This window comes from Salvelinus namaycush, chromosome 11 (assembly GCF_016432855.1).
Source record: "Salvelinus namaycush isolate Seneca chromosome 11, SaNama_1.0, whole genome shotgun sequence".
Taxonomy (NCBI): Eukaryota; Metazoa; Chordata; class Actinopteri; order Salmoniformes; family Salmonidae; genus Salvelinus; species Salvelinus namaycush.
The window spans coordinates 10,533,020-10,548,343 of NC_052317.1; the positions used below are offsets into that span (position 1 = coordinate 10,533,020).

At 43.6% G+C, this 15,324-nt stretch overlaps 1 protein-coding gene across 2 annotated transcripts; it reads right to left on the bottom strand.

Annotated features, from left to right (window-relative positions):
- Positions 1-4,082: 4,082 nt before the first annotated feature.
- On the bottom strand, positions 4,083-15,118 carry LOC120055799 (mediator of RNA polymerase II transcription subunit 26-like). 2 transcript variants are annotated; one of them, XM_039003771.1, is made up of 4 exons: positions 14,645-15,118; positions 14,357-14,508; positions 7,565-7,642; positions 4,083-7,297 (listed from the first exon to the last, which is right to left on the bottom strand). In XM_039003771.1, exons 2-4 carry the CDS (start codon positions 14,426-14,428, stop codon positions 5,618-5,620), a joined length of 1,830 nt encoding a protein of 609 aa, XP_038859699.1. In that variant the 5' UTR covers positions 14,429-14,508; positions 14,645-15,118; the 3' UTR covers positions 4,083-5,617. The 2 variants fall into 2 exon arrangements, with proteins under 2 accessions (XP_038859699.1, XP_038859700.1); XM_039003772.1 differs by having other exon boundaries at positions 7,565-7,639; positions 14,645-15,117.
- Between the last annotated feature and the right edge of the window lie 206 nt (positions 15,119-15,324).

Below are 15,324 nucleotides of genomic sequence, written 5' to 3' on the forward strand. Positions count from 1 at the left end.
GTTGGTGATTTTCTGATCCACCTCTACGCAGACAACACCATTCTGTATACTTCTGGCCCTTCTTTGGACACTGTGTTAACTAACCTCCAGACGAGCTTCAATGCCATACAACTCTCCTTCCGTGGCCTCCAACTGCTCTTAAATGCAAGTAAAACTAAATGCATGCTTTTCAACCGATCGCTGCCCGCACCTGACCGCCCGTCCAGCATCACTACTCTGGACGGTTCTGACTTAGAATATGTGAACAACTACAAATACCTAGGTGTCTGGTTAGATTGTAAACTCTCCTTCCAGACTCACATTAAGCATCTCCAATCCAAAATTAAATCTAGAATCAGCTTCCTATTTCGCAACAAAGCATCCTTCACTCATGCTGCCAAACACACCCTCGTAAAACTGACTATCCTACCCACTGATCCTTGACTTCGGCGATGTCATTTGCAAAATAGCCTCCAACACTCTACTCAGCAAATTGGATGCAGTCTGCCACAGTGCCATCCGTTTAGCATGCGCTCCAGCAGGTATATCTCTCTGGTCACCCCCAAAGCCAATTCCTACTTTGGCCTTTCCTTCCAGTTTTCTGCTGCTAATGACTGGAACGAATTGCAAAAATCGCTGGAGACTCATATCTCCCTCACTAGCTTTAAGCACCAGTACTCAGAGCAGCTCACAGATCACTGCACCTGTACATAGCCCGTCTGTATATCGGCCATCCAACTACCTCATCCCCATACTGTTGTTTTTTTCCCTCCTTTGCACCCCAGTATCTCTACTTACACATTCATCGTCTGCACATCTTTCACTCCAGTGTTTAATTGCTAAATTGTAATTATTTCACCACTATGGCCTATTTATTGCCTTACCTCCCTTATCTTACCTCATTTGCACACACTGTATATAGACTTTTCTATTGTTATTGACTGTATGTTTGTTTATTCCATGTGTAACTCTGTGTTGTTTGTGTTGCTCTGCTTTGCTTTATCTTGGCCAGGTTGCAGTTGTAAAGGAGAACTTGTTCTCAATGGGCCTACCTGGTTAAATAAAGGTGAAATAAAAATAAATAAAATAAAAACATTTCATGGTTTTACTGCTAACCAACAAAGCATTACATTGGCTTGTTCCTACCTATGAACGGCAAGGCACGGGAGCGACGAACCGCCCTTGCTGTCTCTGCCTGGCAGGCTCCCCTCTCTCCACTGGGATTCTCTGCCTCTGACCCTATTACAGGGACTGAGTCACTGGCTTACTAGTGCTCTTCCATGCCATCCCTATGAGGGGTGCGTCACTTGAGTGGGTTGAGTCACAGACGTGATCTTCCTGTCCGGTTCTGCTCCCTCAGGCTTGTTCGGTGGAGGAGATCTTCATAGGCTATACTCAGCCTTGTCTCAGGGTAATAAGTTGTTGGTCTGTTGATATCCCTCTAGTGGTGTGGGGGCTGTGCTTTGGCATAGTGGGTGGGGTTATATCCTTCCTGATTGTCCCTGTCCAGGAGTATCGTCGGACGGGGCCACAGGGTCCCTCGACCCACCCCGTCTCCAGTATCTATGCTGCAATTATCTTTGTGCCAGGGGGCTAGGGTCAGTCTGTTATATCTGGTGTCCTGTGTAAATTACAGTATGCTCCCTCTAATTTTCGTCCTCTCCCTTTCTCATTCCCCTCCCAGAAGACCTGAGCCCTAGAATCATGCCGCAGGACTACCTGGCCTGATGACCCTTGCCTGTCCCCAGTCCAACTGGTCATTCTGCTGCTTAAGTTGCAACTGTTCTGTCTGCTGCTAGGGAACCCTGACCCTGATCTCTACCGCACCTGCTGTTTCGACCTCTGAATGCTCGGCTATGGAAAGCCGAGGTGCTGACCTGTTGCATCCTTTACAACTACTGATTATTATTTGACCCTGCTGGTCATCTATGAACATTTGAATATCTTGAACAATCTGGCCTTAAATGGCCATGTACTCTTATAATCTCCACCCGGCACAGCCAGAAGAGGACTGGCAACCCAGTTTCTTCCTGGGTTCCTGCCTTTCTAGGGAGTTTTTCCTAGACACCGTGCTTCTACATCTGCATTGCTTGCTATTTGGGTTGTAGGCTGAGTTTCTGTATAGCACTTTGTGACATCTGCTGATGTAAAAAGGGCTTTATAAATATATTTGATTGACTAAAGATCCGGGTTCGATCCTGGGCTGTGTCACAGCCGGCTGTGACCGGGAGACCCATGAGCCGGCGCACAATTGGCCCAGCGTCATCCAGGTTAGGGGAGGTTTTGGCCGGCCGGGATGTCCTTGTCCCATCGCGCTGTAGCGACTCCCGTGCAGGCCGGGTGCATGCACGCTGACACGTTGCCAGTTGGACAGTGTTTCCTCCGTCACATTGGTGCGGCTGACTTCGGGGTTAAGAGAGCAGTGTGTCAAGAAGCAGTGCGGCTTGGCAGGGTCATGTTTCTGAGGACGCATGGCTCTCAACCTTCACCTCTCCATACAGGAGTTGCAGCGATGGGACAAGACCATAACTACCAATTGGATATCGTGAAACTGGGGGGTAATTTTTTAAAATAATTTACAAACAAGTATTTCAGTAGATTTCATTCATTTTTGTGTGGCTTAATTTGTGTGGAAAGTCACACATTTTTGCAACAGTAGGCCTACACAATTTTCTTCATAACGCATTTCATATTTTGTTGAGCCTACATTACGCAATTTTATTTATAATACATTTAATACAAGGCTTCACTTCACTTCACATTACCGGTTATAAAACGGAAATTGCTCTCCATAAATAAATGGTGAGAAATGCTCAGTCTGAAGTCGTTCGGCTATGAGTTTCACAGCCCTATAATAATTAAACAAGTTATATCACCTTTAAAATTGTTTATTTATAAGCGGTTGGGAATAGTGACATAGGAAAGTCTGACAATAATTAAATACCCTAACCGTAAGCTATGTTCAAAGTCAGCAGCAATTTCCAGTGAGAAATGCTCAGTCTGAAGCCATTCAGCTATGGGTTTTAAATCAAACCAAATCAAATTGTATTGGTCACATACACATGTTTAGCAGATGTTAGTGAAATTATTGTGTTGCTAGCTCCAACAGTGCAGTAATGTCTAACAACTAATATCTTACAATTTCACGCCCAATCCTTCAAATGTGCACACACATGGTCCAAAGTTTGCATTGGGTTAAGGCAGAACTTTCCAAACTCGGTACCCCAAGGGGTGCACGTGATCATCAAGCTGAGTAGTGCTAGGGCAAAACCCAAAATGTGCACCCCTTGGGGTCCTGACGACCAAGTTTTGGAAACACTGAGTTAAGGAGGAATCTCAATTGCGTACTCCTCACATCCTATCCTTGCCTCAACAAAACTCTTTGGATGAGAAAGCCTGAGGTTCCGCCCCTCTGACATTCTCCACCAATGGGTCTTGAGGAGAGGATTAAAGGAGTATGCAATTGAGATTCTCCCACCAAGTTGTTTTTATAAATGCCAACTTTCGTAGGAAAACTGGCGCACGTTTTTGGGTATATTTTGTACATACGCAACATTCATAAATGAGGCCCCAGGTGAGGTAAAAGTGCACTGAGCAGCTTAGTCATGTGTTGATGGGAAGGGTTCTGCACTGAGATGTTCTGAAATGCATGTAGACTTGGTTATCTTATCAGGAGGGAAAAAGTGTGTTCATAGTTGTTGCGGTTTGTCATAACAATGAAGAGAAAACCACTCAAGGAAGTGAAAGACACCCCTTTGCAATTCAAAGATACAAAGCAATTCTTACAAAAAAAGATTGCCATTTTGAAACTGCAGTTGACTGAGGTATTTTGGACACAGTAATTGCAGAATAACTAGTGTACTGCATTTGAACTGCAGCTATACTGCATTTTGGACCAAGTGCTCCCCCATGAGGATTCACTGAGAACACACAATGGAAACCAAAGGAGTAATGTACCTATATACTGTAGACATACATCATTGTATGTACAATATTAAAGCCAACATTGACCTGTTAATAACCCCATCATGAATACAATACAAAAACATCTGGGTTTATATTGCGTAAGAATGAAGTCTTATCGCAAATGAGAAAACTGTGCGTAGGGTTTAGATCACTTTATTTTTCAAACAAATGAGATGTTAAACACTGAACAAATTAAGATGTCCCAGTCAAACTGACCAGATCCACAATCAATCTTTAGCATTTCTTTATTGCGAGCTGTGTTTGAGTGATGCCTCTGCAATTTACCCATTCTGGATCAGTGTTCACTAAGGACCATTGCTTAGAAAAAAAAGATGGTGCATAATCCAGCATCATCGGACATGGAATTGCCACACACAAACCTAGTTCCAAGGACAGGAGTGTTATGCGAAAGCAAATCCAGATTTGACATCAAAAAGGCACATTGGTAGGGATGAATGTAGCGGCGCACAGTCTGACCTTACCCCATCTGAAGTCATGTCATATGTGGAGAACCGTGGCAATGCAAGATGAGAATAACAAAAATAAAAAATAAAATACTTCTCTGAATTGTCACATGGAAAACGTTAAGGCGCTCTCTCCAAGTTTGTAGTTTTCAACAAAATAGCAAAAGAAACGACACTTGTTCATTAACCATCACGCACGCTTCTCAATGAGTAGAACATTCCTGCAATACAAACCCTTGAATGATTGGAGGGAAATTGAGACTGTCAAAAATGTGGACCTTGCAGGTGTTTTGTTTGTATCTACATATACCTTAATGTAAATGATGAAATTACAGAAGATGCCTGCCTCTGTAAACTAAATAGAAAGGTCTCATTTCTGTATATTCATTAAGGCTGTTCAACTTTGAAAGTCTCCTGATTAAATTTCATAAGCCAAAACGATAGCTAAAGGAATGTTAACAAGTATAGTTCCAGCATACAAACAATTACTTATTTTCTTGTCCTCACAGTTGTATTAGTACCCTCTGTTTCAACATTTTCTGCCTGGGTGAGGATTGTTGGGGGATAAGTAAATGGAAAAACAAAGAACTCTTAAAATACTTTGTTGATTGAACAAAAGGAGGCACATTTTTGTTGAACTTCCTCCGGGAAGAAACACATGATGGCATGTGTACATCAGAGTGGTGAGGAGAGAAGATGATGGGTGGAGTATGGAATGTTGGATCGCTAACATGTACCGGCCAACCAAAAACAAAAGAATGTGTAAAACAATGTTATGCCTCTTTTGCATTGCAGAACAGGTCAACAGTATGTGATGCAAACAGAAAAGCTCTACAGGTTTTGTACATCGTTTCCATAAACCTCCCAAAAAAACTGAAAAGGTCAAATAAATAGATGCATACATGATAAGAAATTGTATAATTTATTTTTGTATATGTCACATAAAGCTTCTTGTAACTCCCAAATAGGTGTCAGTATTCCACTCGCTGGACACGTTCGGCTTGAACTGTGCTAGATGAACGCTTTCAACACCCTCTGAGCACGTAACTGGAAAGCTACACTCCAGCAAACCCTACACTAGAACCCTAGTTTGCAATTAATTGTTAGTAGCAGCACTCTGCAAACGGGCACATCTTTCCTGCAACTTTTTATTTTTGAAAAACAGAACTGAAACAGCCCTTTGACAAACTTGGGACAGACACCCCATCTCAGTCTAGGCAAATATATGGCAGGATGTTCAGTTTGCTTTCGTCCCCATGTGGGTCCAACGATATACACTCCGTCCAGTCGTACCAAGTGCCCTTGGTGTCATAACAACCATTTACCCCTTGCCAGTGCTCCGTATGTACTCTGTGGAGGTCCTTGTCGGTCACCTCCCGGCTCACTCCAGGTGTGTCCGTTACCGAGCTGTCCAGCTGCAAGACGTGGACTCCTCGCCTCGCCTCCCTGAGATCGCTCTCCTCCCGTTTCAGGTATTCTGACATGAAAAAGTGCGCGCCGGGGGCCTGGACCCTCGAGGATGTGAGCACGTTGCTCTGAAGGTTTAGGTAGGACTGGATGATCTCGTTTCGGGACAGCTCTTTCCAGTTAGTCTGTTGGAAGGGGCTGGGGGTGGGAGCGGGAGGCTGCTGCGGATGCAGATCAGTTCTCTGCTGGGGCTCAGGGGGAGGTGGCATTGGGGGTTCCTCCACCTGACAGGGTTCTTTATGTACCATGGACTTGATCTGTCCAGTCACAGGGTCAAATGTTAGCCTGCGTTCTTTTAACCGCACAGGCTTTGTTTTGTCCTCCGTGTCCTGCCCCTGCAGGTTGACAGAGTAGTCCCTGGACCTGTACTTCTTCCTCTTTTTGCGGTCCGAGCTGGAGGCAGAGACTTCTGCCTCAGCCTTGACCACCACTACAGAGGAGGGGGTGGGTCTGTGGAGTTCTGCGCTCTCAGAGTTTTGTGGGGCGGGATGGGTGGTGGGAAGGAAGACAGGCAGAGGTTCCAGTGTTGCAGTGCTGTGTGGGGGATTGGTGGTGGCCTCTGAGGAGCCAGGCCAGTGCAGTGAGGCCCTATGTGCAGGGGGTGGCGGCCCATTCACATGAGACACTTGGGCTGGGGACATTAAAGGCTGGGACGAAGGCAAGCGAGGACTCCGAGCTGGGCTTGGGATAGTCCCTTTTGGGGCATATGTTGAAGAGTGCTTGGACATAGTCTCTTGCTTCATAGTCCGTGGACTTGAGAGGCAGCGGAGGCTTTTGGTCAGATATTGCCCCCCTCCTCCTTCGTCCAGCCTTGCTTGCTGCTGCAACACAGCAGTCTTGAGTAAAGAGGAAGTGCTAGGTAGTTTGGCGAGGCCTGGGGAGCTGGGGTGAGGTTTGACAGCATTGACAGGGATTCTACTGTGTTTTTCATTCTCAATGTGCTCTGCCCGGGCCCTGTCCGGCGAAGGGGTAGCCTCTAGGTCTTGGGGAGCCTCAGGGTTACCTGCAATCCCATTTGTGGGAGGTGGCGGCGGAGTGGAGTTGTGCATCTGCTCGTTGGGGGACATCTTGGAGGTTTTGGCCGGTAAGTGCACACTGTCCTTTTGCTCCCCTCTACGCTTCCTGCTGCTTGACTTCTCCGCTTTGGGCGAGTAGGTGTTGTGGACGTCATTTCTGGTTTTGACCTCTTGGCCACCTTTGCCTGCCAGGGTTACGTCAGTGGGTGGAACGTCAGTCCGACAGGGGTGGGCACTGCCATTGGCAGAGCCCGAGACACTTACTGCCCCCCGCGATGGAATCTCATTTTGCCCTGGGTCGATCAATTTCTGCCAGCTCCGCAAAAGCTTCTTGGCACGCTTGGCAAGGTCTTTATCCTTGGTCTTCTTCCTCACGTCATTGATCAGTTTCCCCAATCGGGTTTCCTAAATTGGTAATTCAAATAAAAAGTTGTTAAAGGGATACTTTTGGATTTTGGCAATGAGGCCCAGAGTCAGATGAACTTGTGGATCCCATTTATATGTCTATGTGTCCAGTATGAAGGAAGTTGGAGCTAGTTCACAAGCCAATACTAGCAAAATAGATAAAGGGCTAAGTTGCCAAAATCCCAAATGATCCTTTTAAGAATACCAAAATCGTTGTCACAACAATTGTGACAACAATTAAAGCACTTAAAAAGCTTTGGGTCTTACCTCAAGTGCTTCTTTGGTGATAGGGAATTTCTCCAAGTATGTGATAACTTCTAATACTGCCACCATATTGTGAATCTGCTGGAAGGAGCAAAAGAGATGATCAGAACACAGATTTTCAGCACAGAGTTACTAAGCTAGTTAGAAGTAACAGCTAAGTTCGCAACGGTTGGCTTGCTGGCTGGCCTACTACCTTGCTAGAGCTAAACGCTATGCTGGCTATTAACTGTCTAACAATCAGTCTTGCAATTATTTAAAAACAGTGCTCACCAAACTTTTGAGTCAAGATCAGAGTCAAAACGCAAGCTGAGATGTATTTTTCAAACATGACTTAAACATAAGCCTGTGCAACATGAACCTATTAAAAAAAAAACAGTTTTGTAGCAATGAGGTTTGGGCAGTAGGGTACAGGCCCAATACATTATCAGTGTATATTGGCTATGCTTGAATTGACCTTCCAATGTTGTTCTCAGACCATTTTTAAATTATATTAACGAATTTGAGGTACATAATCAAACTGGTAACAGATCATTTGCACAGCTGAGCATAATAATTAGCATTTTAAAATTGTACTGGACTGATGGCCTTCATCTGATGGTCAGAGGGGGGAGAGAGCACAGCAGCAAGGCTGCCTCACCATCCTGCCGCGCTCCCTCCCGCTGAGGAAAGGGGGCATCGTCTTCCAGCTAACGGCGAACCTCATATCTGCATCATACACCAATTCATGTTGTTACTCCTATGACCAGAGAAAGTGAAATATCCCTCGATATTAAATGACACAAGCCGTTAATAATAACGCAAGCTTACCTAAACACTTTGCTACTCAATCATTACAGCTGCAGTGCTGGTTGTAGAGTGAGTGGAAGTAGAGCGAATGTTCAATACTTTTATAAGTCCTAAAAATGCACAAAGTGTCGACAGTGCTGAATAACAATTTAAACATGAGCTCACTCAAAACCATACTGTATTTGTTGCTTCGCTCTAGTCATGGTTTTAAAAGCTTTGAAATCTCACTATCAACTTTGCTGTATGCTCTAGTCTTCTTTCTAGAGTCTATGGCTCAAACAAACTGCAGACATGGTGATCTGAGCTGATTGGCCAGCGATAGGCCTAAAGGTGAACTTGATTTTACCTCTGGGCCTGCCGGGTAGGTGGAGTTCTACCTTCAGACACATGAAATGGTTCAAAATGGGAAGACTATGCCTTCATGGCACTGGGGCTTCTGAATCAAGTGCAAATACCACCCACAGCGTGAAACAAATGACAAAAATAGGAACATAAGGCTTTATCGTTGTTTTTTTTACAGAAATGTTTGGTGCTCGACAAGGAATGACTTGGAGATCGACCAGTCGATCACCCAGTTGGTGACCACTGGTTTAAAACATGTTAGCTAGCTAGCTAGCCAGCCATGGACAGTAGCTTGTTGCATATATAAAACTTAGGTATCGGTATCCATAAGAAACAGTGAATAGGACACCCTGTGACAATACAATAATAACTACGCTCATAAGCAAGAATGGTCAAAGTCTTAGACTTGATACATACAGGGTTTACTAAAAATAGACACTCAAACAAATACATGTTTCAGTTTAATACCATACACAAAAAAACAAGACATATCAATAACGGCTGTTGATGCAGAAAAGGCTTTAGACAGTCTTGAATGGCCTTTTCTATTCAAAACTTTGAAAGCTTACAACTTTCCAGCTGAACTAAATGTATTTATAAATGTTTATATAAATGTCCTAAAGCAAAAATATACAGAAATACATTATTGGATAAAATTGCTTCATAAAATGGGCACAAGAAATTTGCTGGCTTAACTGTTCTGGAGAACTACGGTACGCTTCATAATGTTAAATAATGTGGCCGGTGAAAGAGCGCAAACTGCTTTATCTCCTAATGTATTGCACAAGTTGGCTGCAGGTATTTACTTAAGTAGCTACAAATATGAACATTTATTGAAAAACTTCAAATAAATAGGTTTGAACGGTACAGAAATACCATCCTGTGGGCATTTCCAAAAACCACGGTATACGATCGATCTCATATATATGTCTTTCTGTGACATTGGGATGAAAATGGTTTGATTTGTTCATTTTTATGCAGTTCCACGTGTACTTAAAGGAATATATTCAAATTGGCCCATAACCCCACTTACAACATAGGCCTAGGGCTATACATCCTTTAAGCAGGGTTCATCCAGGCAATGCTCTTAGCCTAGCGGTTAAGAGCATTGGGCCAGTAAACAAAAGGTTCCTGGTTCGATTTCCCAGAGCCGACTAGGTGAAAAATCTGTCAGTGCCCCCCCCCCCCCCCCCCCAAAAAAAGAGAAGGTACCTACCACTAGCATTTTAGGCATTGTGAAAGCATTGATTTTCTCATTATTACGTTCTAAAACGTGAGAACCTAATACAGACGATAATAAGCGCAGAGCTGTTGACAGAGGTTCAGGTTTCTTCTTGTGGTGGTCGTCGTCAAAGTGGTTTCCACGGGTCGCAAAAAGAAACAATTGCATGTAAAAGTCTTGGAAAATAAAGCTTGGCATATTCTCAGCGCTTCATTGACATTTCAGAGATGTTCTTGTACTTGTGAGAAGTCTTTGAAAAATGTATGATTTTGAATAACATGAAAAGCATATACTAAAATACTACATGTCATGCATCAAATCGATATCCATCTTACCTCTGTTGCTTTATGTCAAACCTCCAGACGAGCTTCAATACCATACAACACTCCTTCCGTAGCCTCTAACTGCTCTTAAATGCTCGTAAAACTAAATGCATGCTCTTCAACCGATGCTGCCCGCACCCACCCGCTCGACTAGCATCACTACTCTGGACGGTTCTGAGTTAGAACATGTGGACAACTACAAATACCTAGGTGTCTGGTTAGACTGTAAACTCTCCTTCCAGACTCACATTAAGCATCTCCAATCCAAAATTAAATCTAGAATCGCCTTCCTATTTTGCAACAAAGCCTCCTTCACTCATGCTGCTAAACATAACGTCGTAAAACTGACTATCCTACCGATCCTTGACTTCGGCGATGTAATTTACAAAATAGCTTCCTACACTCTACTCAGAAAATTAGATGTAGTCTATCACAGTGCCATCCGTTTTGTCACCAAAGCCTCATATACTACCCACCACTGCGACCTGTATGCTCTCGTTGGCTGTCCCTCACTTCATATTCGTCGCCAAACCCACTGGCTCCAGGTCACCTATAAGTCTTTGCTAGGTAAATCCCAATCTTATCTCAGCTCACTGGTTACCATAGCAACACCCACCCGTTGCACTCACTCCAGCAGGTGTATTTCACCTGTCACCCCCAAAGCCTACTCCTCATTTGGCCGCCTTTCCTTCCAGTTCTCTGCTGCCAATGACTGGAACGAATTGCAAAAATCACTAAAGCTGGAGACATATCACCCTCACTAACTTTAAGCATCAGCTGTCAGAGCAGCTTACCGATCACTGCACCTGTACACTTCCCACCCAACTACCTCACCCCCATATTGTTATTTATTTTTGCTCATCTATCACTCTGGTGTTAATGCTAAATTGTAATTATTTCGCCACTATGGCCTATTTATTGCCTTACCTCCCTAATCTTACTACATTTGCACACACTGTATATAGATGTTTCTATTGTGTTATTGACTGTACGTTTGTTTATCCCATGTGTAACTGTGTTGTTTGTGTCGCACTGCTTGGCTTTATCTTGGCCAGGTCGCAGTTGTAAATGAGAACTTGTTCTCAACCGGCCTACCTGGTTAAAAAAATAAAAATGTCCTACGGATTCGAGAAGAAAGATGACAAGTTCAACAGGCAAAGGAGCCTGTCAGGTAGCCAGTAGCCTTATTTATTGCACAGAATCTAGCCTAGCTGCCACGATGCAATTTTCCAGATTTTTTACCACTTTTCTCTGGCCTCCATTGATTTAATCACCCTAATTTTGGCCAGCCTATGGAGGGGTAAAAATTCCAAAACATAAATATCTAGCACTAGTCAAAAAAGTTGACACCTACTCATTCCAGGGTTTCTATATTTTTACTATTTTCTACATTGTAGAATAATAGTGAAAACATGAACTATAAATTAACATATGGAATCATGTAGTAACCAAAAGTAGCCACCCTTTGCTGGTACACACTACCATTCAAAAGTTGGGGTCACTTAGAAATGTCCTTGTTTAAAAAAATTATTATAATAATAATATTAAAACAACAAAATTGATCAGAAATACAGTGTAGACATTGTTAATGTTGTAAATGACTATTGTAGCTGAAAACAGCTGATTTTTTATGGAATATCTACATAGGCGTACAGAGGCCCATTATCAGCAACCATCACTCTTGTGTTCCAATGGCACGTTGTGTTAACTAATCCAAGTTTATAATTTTAAAAGGATAATTGATAATTAGAAAATCCCTTTGCAGTTCCTGTCCAGTGTCTGTGTTCTTTTTATTGGCCAGTTTGAGATATGGCTTTTTCTTTGCAACTCTGCCTCGAAGGCCAGCACCACGGAGTCACCTCTTCACTGTTGACATTGAGACTGGTGTTTTAGCGGGTACTATTTAATGAAGCTGCCAGTTGAGGACTTGTGAGGCGTATGTTTCTCAAACTAGACACTAATGTACTTGTCCTCTTGCTCAGAGGACAAAGTGAAAAGGTTTTTTGAAATTGTTGCTAAAAAAATTTTTTTTTTTTTTTTAAAGGCAGAAATACCTTATTTACATAAGTAGTCAGACCCTTTGCTATGATAATTGAAATTGAGCTCAGGTGGATCCTGGTCCATTGATCATCCTTGAAATGTTTCTACAACTTGATTGGAGCAACTGGGGTAAATTGAATTCATTGGACATGATTTGGAAAGGCACACGCGTGTCTATATAAGGTCCCACAGTTGACAGTGCATGTCAGAGAAAAAAACAAGCCATGAAGTCGAAGGAATTGTCAGTAGAGCTCCGAGACAGGATTGTGTCACAGATCTGGGGAAGGGTACCAAAACAATTCTGCAGCATTGAAGGTCCCCAAGAACACAGTGGCCTCCATCATTCTTAAGTGGAAGAAGTTTGGAACCACCAACACTCTTCCTAGAGCTAGCCACCCGACCAAACTGAGCAATCGGGGGAGAAGAGCCTTGATCAGGGAGGTGACCAAGAACAGGATCGTCAGTCTGACAGAGCTGCTCTGGAGATGGGAGAACCTTCCAAAAGAACAACCTTCAGGCTTTTATGGTACAGTGGCCAGATGGAAGTCACTCCTCAGTAAAAGGCACAAGACAGCCCGCTTGCAGTTTGCCAAAAGGCACCTAAAGGACTGACCATGAGAAACAAGATTCTCTGGTCTGATGAAACCAAGATTTAACTCTTTGGCCTGAATGCCAAGCGATATGTCTGGAGGAAACCTGGCACGACCGATGGCAATTTCAATACACAGTGACAAGATTCTGAGGCCCATTGTCGTGCCATTCATCCGCCGCCATCACCTCACGTTCGAGCATGACAATGCCATGTTATGATAATGCCAATGCTATGTCGCAAGGAAAGGTGCATAATTCCTGGAAGCTGAAAAGTCCCAGGTCTCCCACACATGCTCAATGGGTGACATGTCTGGTGAGTATTGCCTGCATACTCACCAGACACGTCACCCATTGAGCATGTTTGGGAGGCGCTGGATCTACGTGTACGACAGCGTGTTCCAGCTCCCGCCAATATCCAGCAATTTCGCACAGCCATTGAAAATGAGCGGGACAACATTCCACAATCAACAGTCCGATCAACTCTATGCAAAGGAGGTGTGTTGCGCTGCATGAGGCAAACGGTGGTGACTGGATTTCTGATCCACTCCCCATCTTTATTCCAAGTAATGTGAAATACATAGATTAGGGCCTATTGAATTTATTTCAATTAACTGATTTCCTTATATAAACTCAGTAAAATTAAATTGCTGCATTTATATTATTGTTCAGTGTTGTATGTATTGTCACACTGATAGGAGACAAGTTTAATCTACACAATTAACATTTTACCCATTGGTCAATGTTTTTTTTTTATCGGACACCCTAAAAAGTCTTCAATACTAACCTTTTAGATTTTGTCTCAAATTCCCCAAGATATATTGATCCTCCTGCCCCCAGCGCACAGTAAGTTGAAATGGAATTGTATTTATCTTCTGGCTTCCCACTGACTGTTTTTGTGTAACCCAATACTAGAATTGAAAGCAACGGGTAGTGTATGTAACTAAATACACCCGCGTTGCTTAAAAAGCACATAGTAAGCTAGTAGTTACCATCTATCTAACGTTAGTTAAGTTATGCAACAACGTATGACGGGCGAGGAATGGGAGAAAAGTTAAGTTTCAACTTGAAGTAAACTAGCTAGGCTAACGCTATTTCGTCGGACATGCTTTACTTCAGCGTATCAAAAGTGAACTTGTTTTTAAGTTTGCAGCTAGTTCGCCATCTGCCCAGTTAACTAACGTTAACATATGGTATTGGTGAACGTGAAAACAACCGCAGTTTGACCTGCGAGAGTTGTGACTGGCTAGCTTAAGAGGCTGGCCAATGCTAAAACTAGCTGGCTAAACATTAACGTTACCCTGTTGGGCAGGCTAGCAACTTAGCTAACTTACTAGCTGACGCCCGGTAACGTTAGCGTAGTAAGCTTGCTAACTAGCAAGCGTGTCAACTCACAAGCGTGTATGATTAGCTATCGTTTAACAGTGGATAATTGGCATATCGTTTTTTTTTAAATGAGATTGCAAATATTCGTCCAGATAGCTAGCTACTCACATTGCTATGACTATCGATGGCCTGCAGCAGCCGGTCTCTCATCTGCTGCGGAGTTGCTGAGGCCGTTGTCATTGCCTGTTCGGTGCGATCCGGCAGACGGGGGAGGAATCCTCCAACAACGAATAATGTGGTACTTGTAGACACTCACAGGCCTTTAGAGAGATATGCAAGACACTTGAGCAGCATATTTATCTGATGCATTTACGCTTAAAGGTTCGTAAAATGTCACATGGATTCAGAGATGTGTCAGCCGCCTGCTACTGACTCTTGGGCGCTTTGGAAACTCACCACCAGCTGCTGGATCTCAACGGCCTCCTATTGCATTATGGGATGCAAAACTTGGCCGTGTCAGAGAGGAAGAGGCGATGCGAGAGGTTTCACCACAGAACAATATTTGGTTTCACTCTGTCCAAAATAAGCCCAATGCGTTTCTAAGGGCGTATTTTGGACCTAAACTTGTCGCTTGCCTGCCTTCCCGCTTTTGAGGCAACGACTCCCATTGTTAGGGAGGAGACATGGGATCAATACCAAATGGACTCCTCAGTCCTACACCCTATGCGCTTGTGGAGATCCGAGAGGATTTGACAGTGTAAGCAATATGGTAATTGGGCCCCACAGTGGACGCATCATAATACCCATAAAACCTGTCGGTCAAACACGGAAATGGTTCCAATCGTTTTTCCACCATTCATTTGACCCATTGTGGATTTTAGAAACGCTTCAAATAAGGGCTGTGTTTCATGTAGGTTTACCCTGGCGTGACGTTTTTGATAACTGTAAATCTCGCTCGGACAGGGTGACTTTTATCAATATATTCGGCTCTATTTAGTCTCCGATTCGAAAATGCTAATTAGCATCAAGTAGGCATCATGGAAGACTACAAACCACCGCAAACTCTTCGTGCACCTCATCTCTTGCTGACACCTTTGCTCACGGACAGCTCACTCATTCGGCAGGATTAGGCGGTC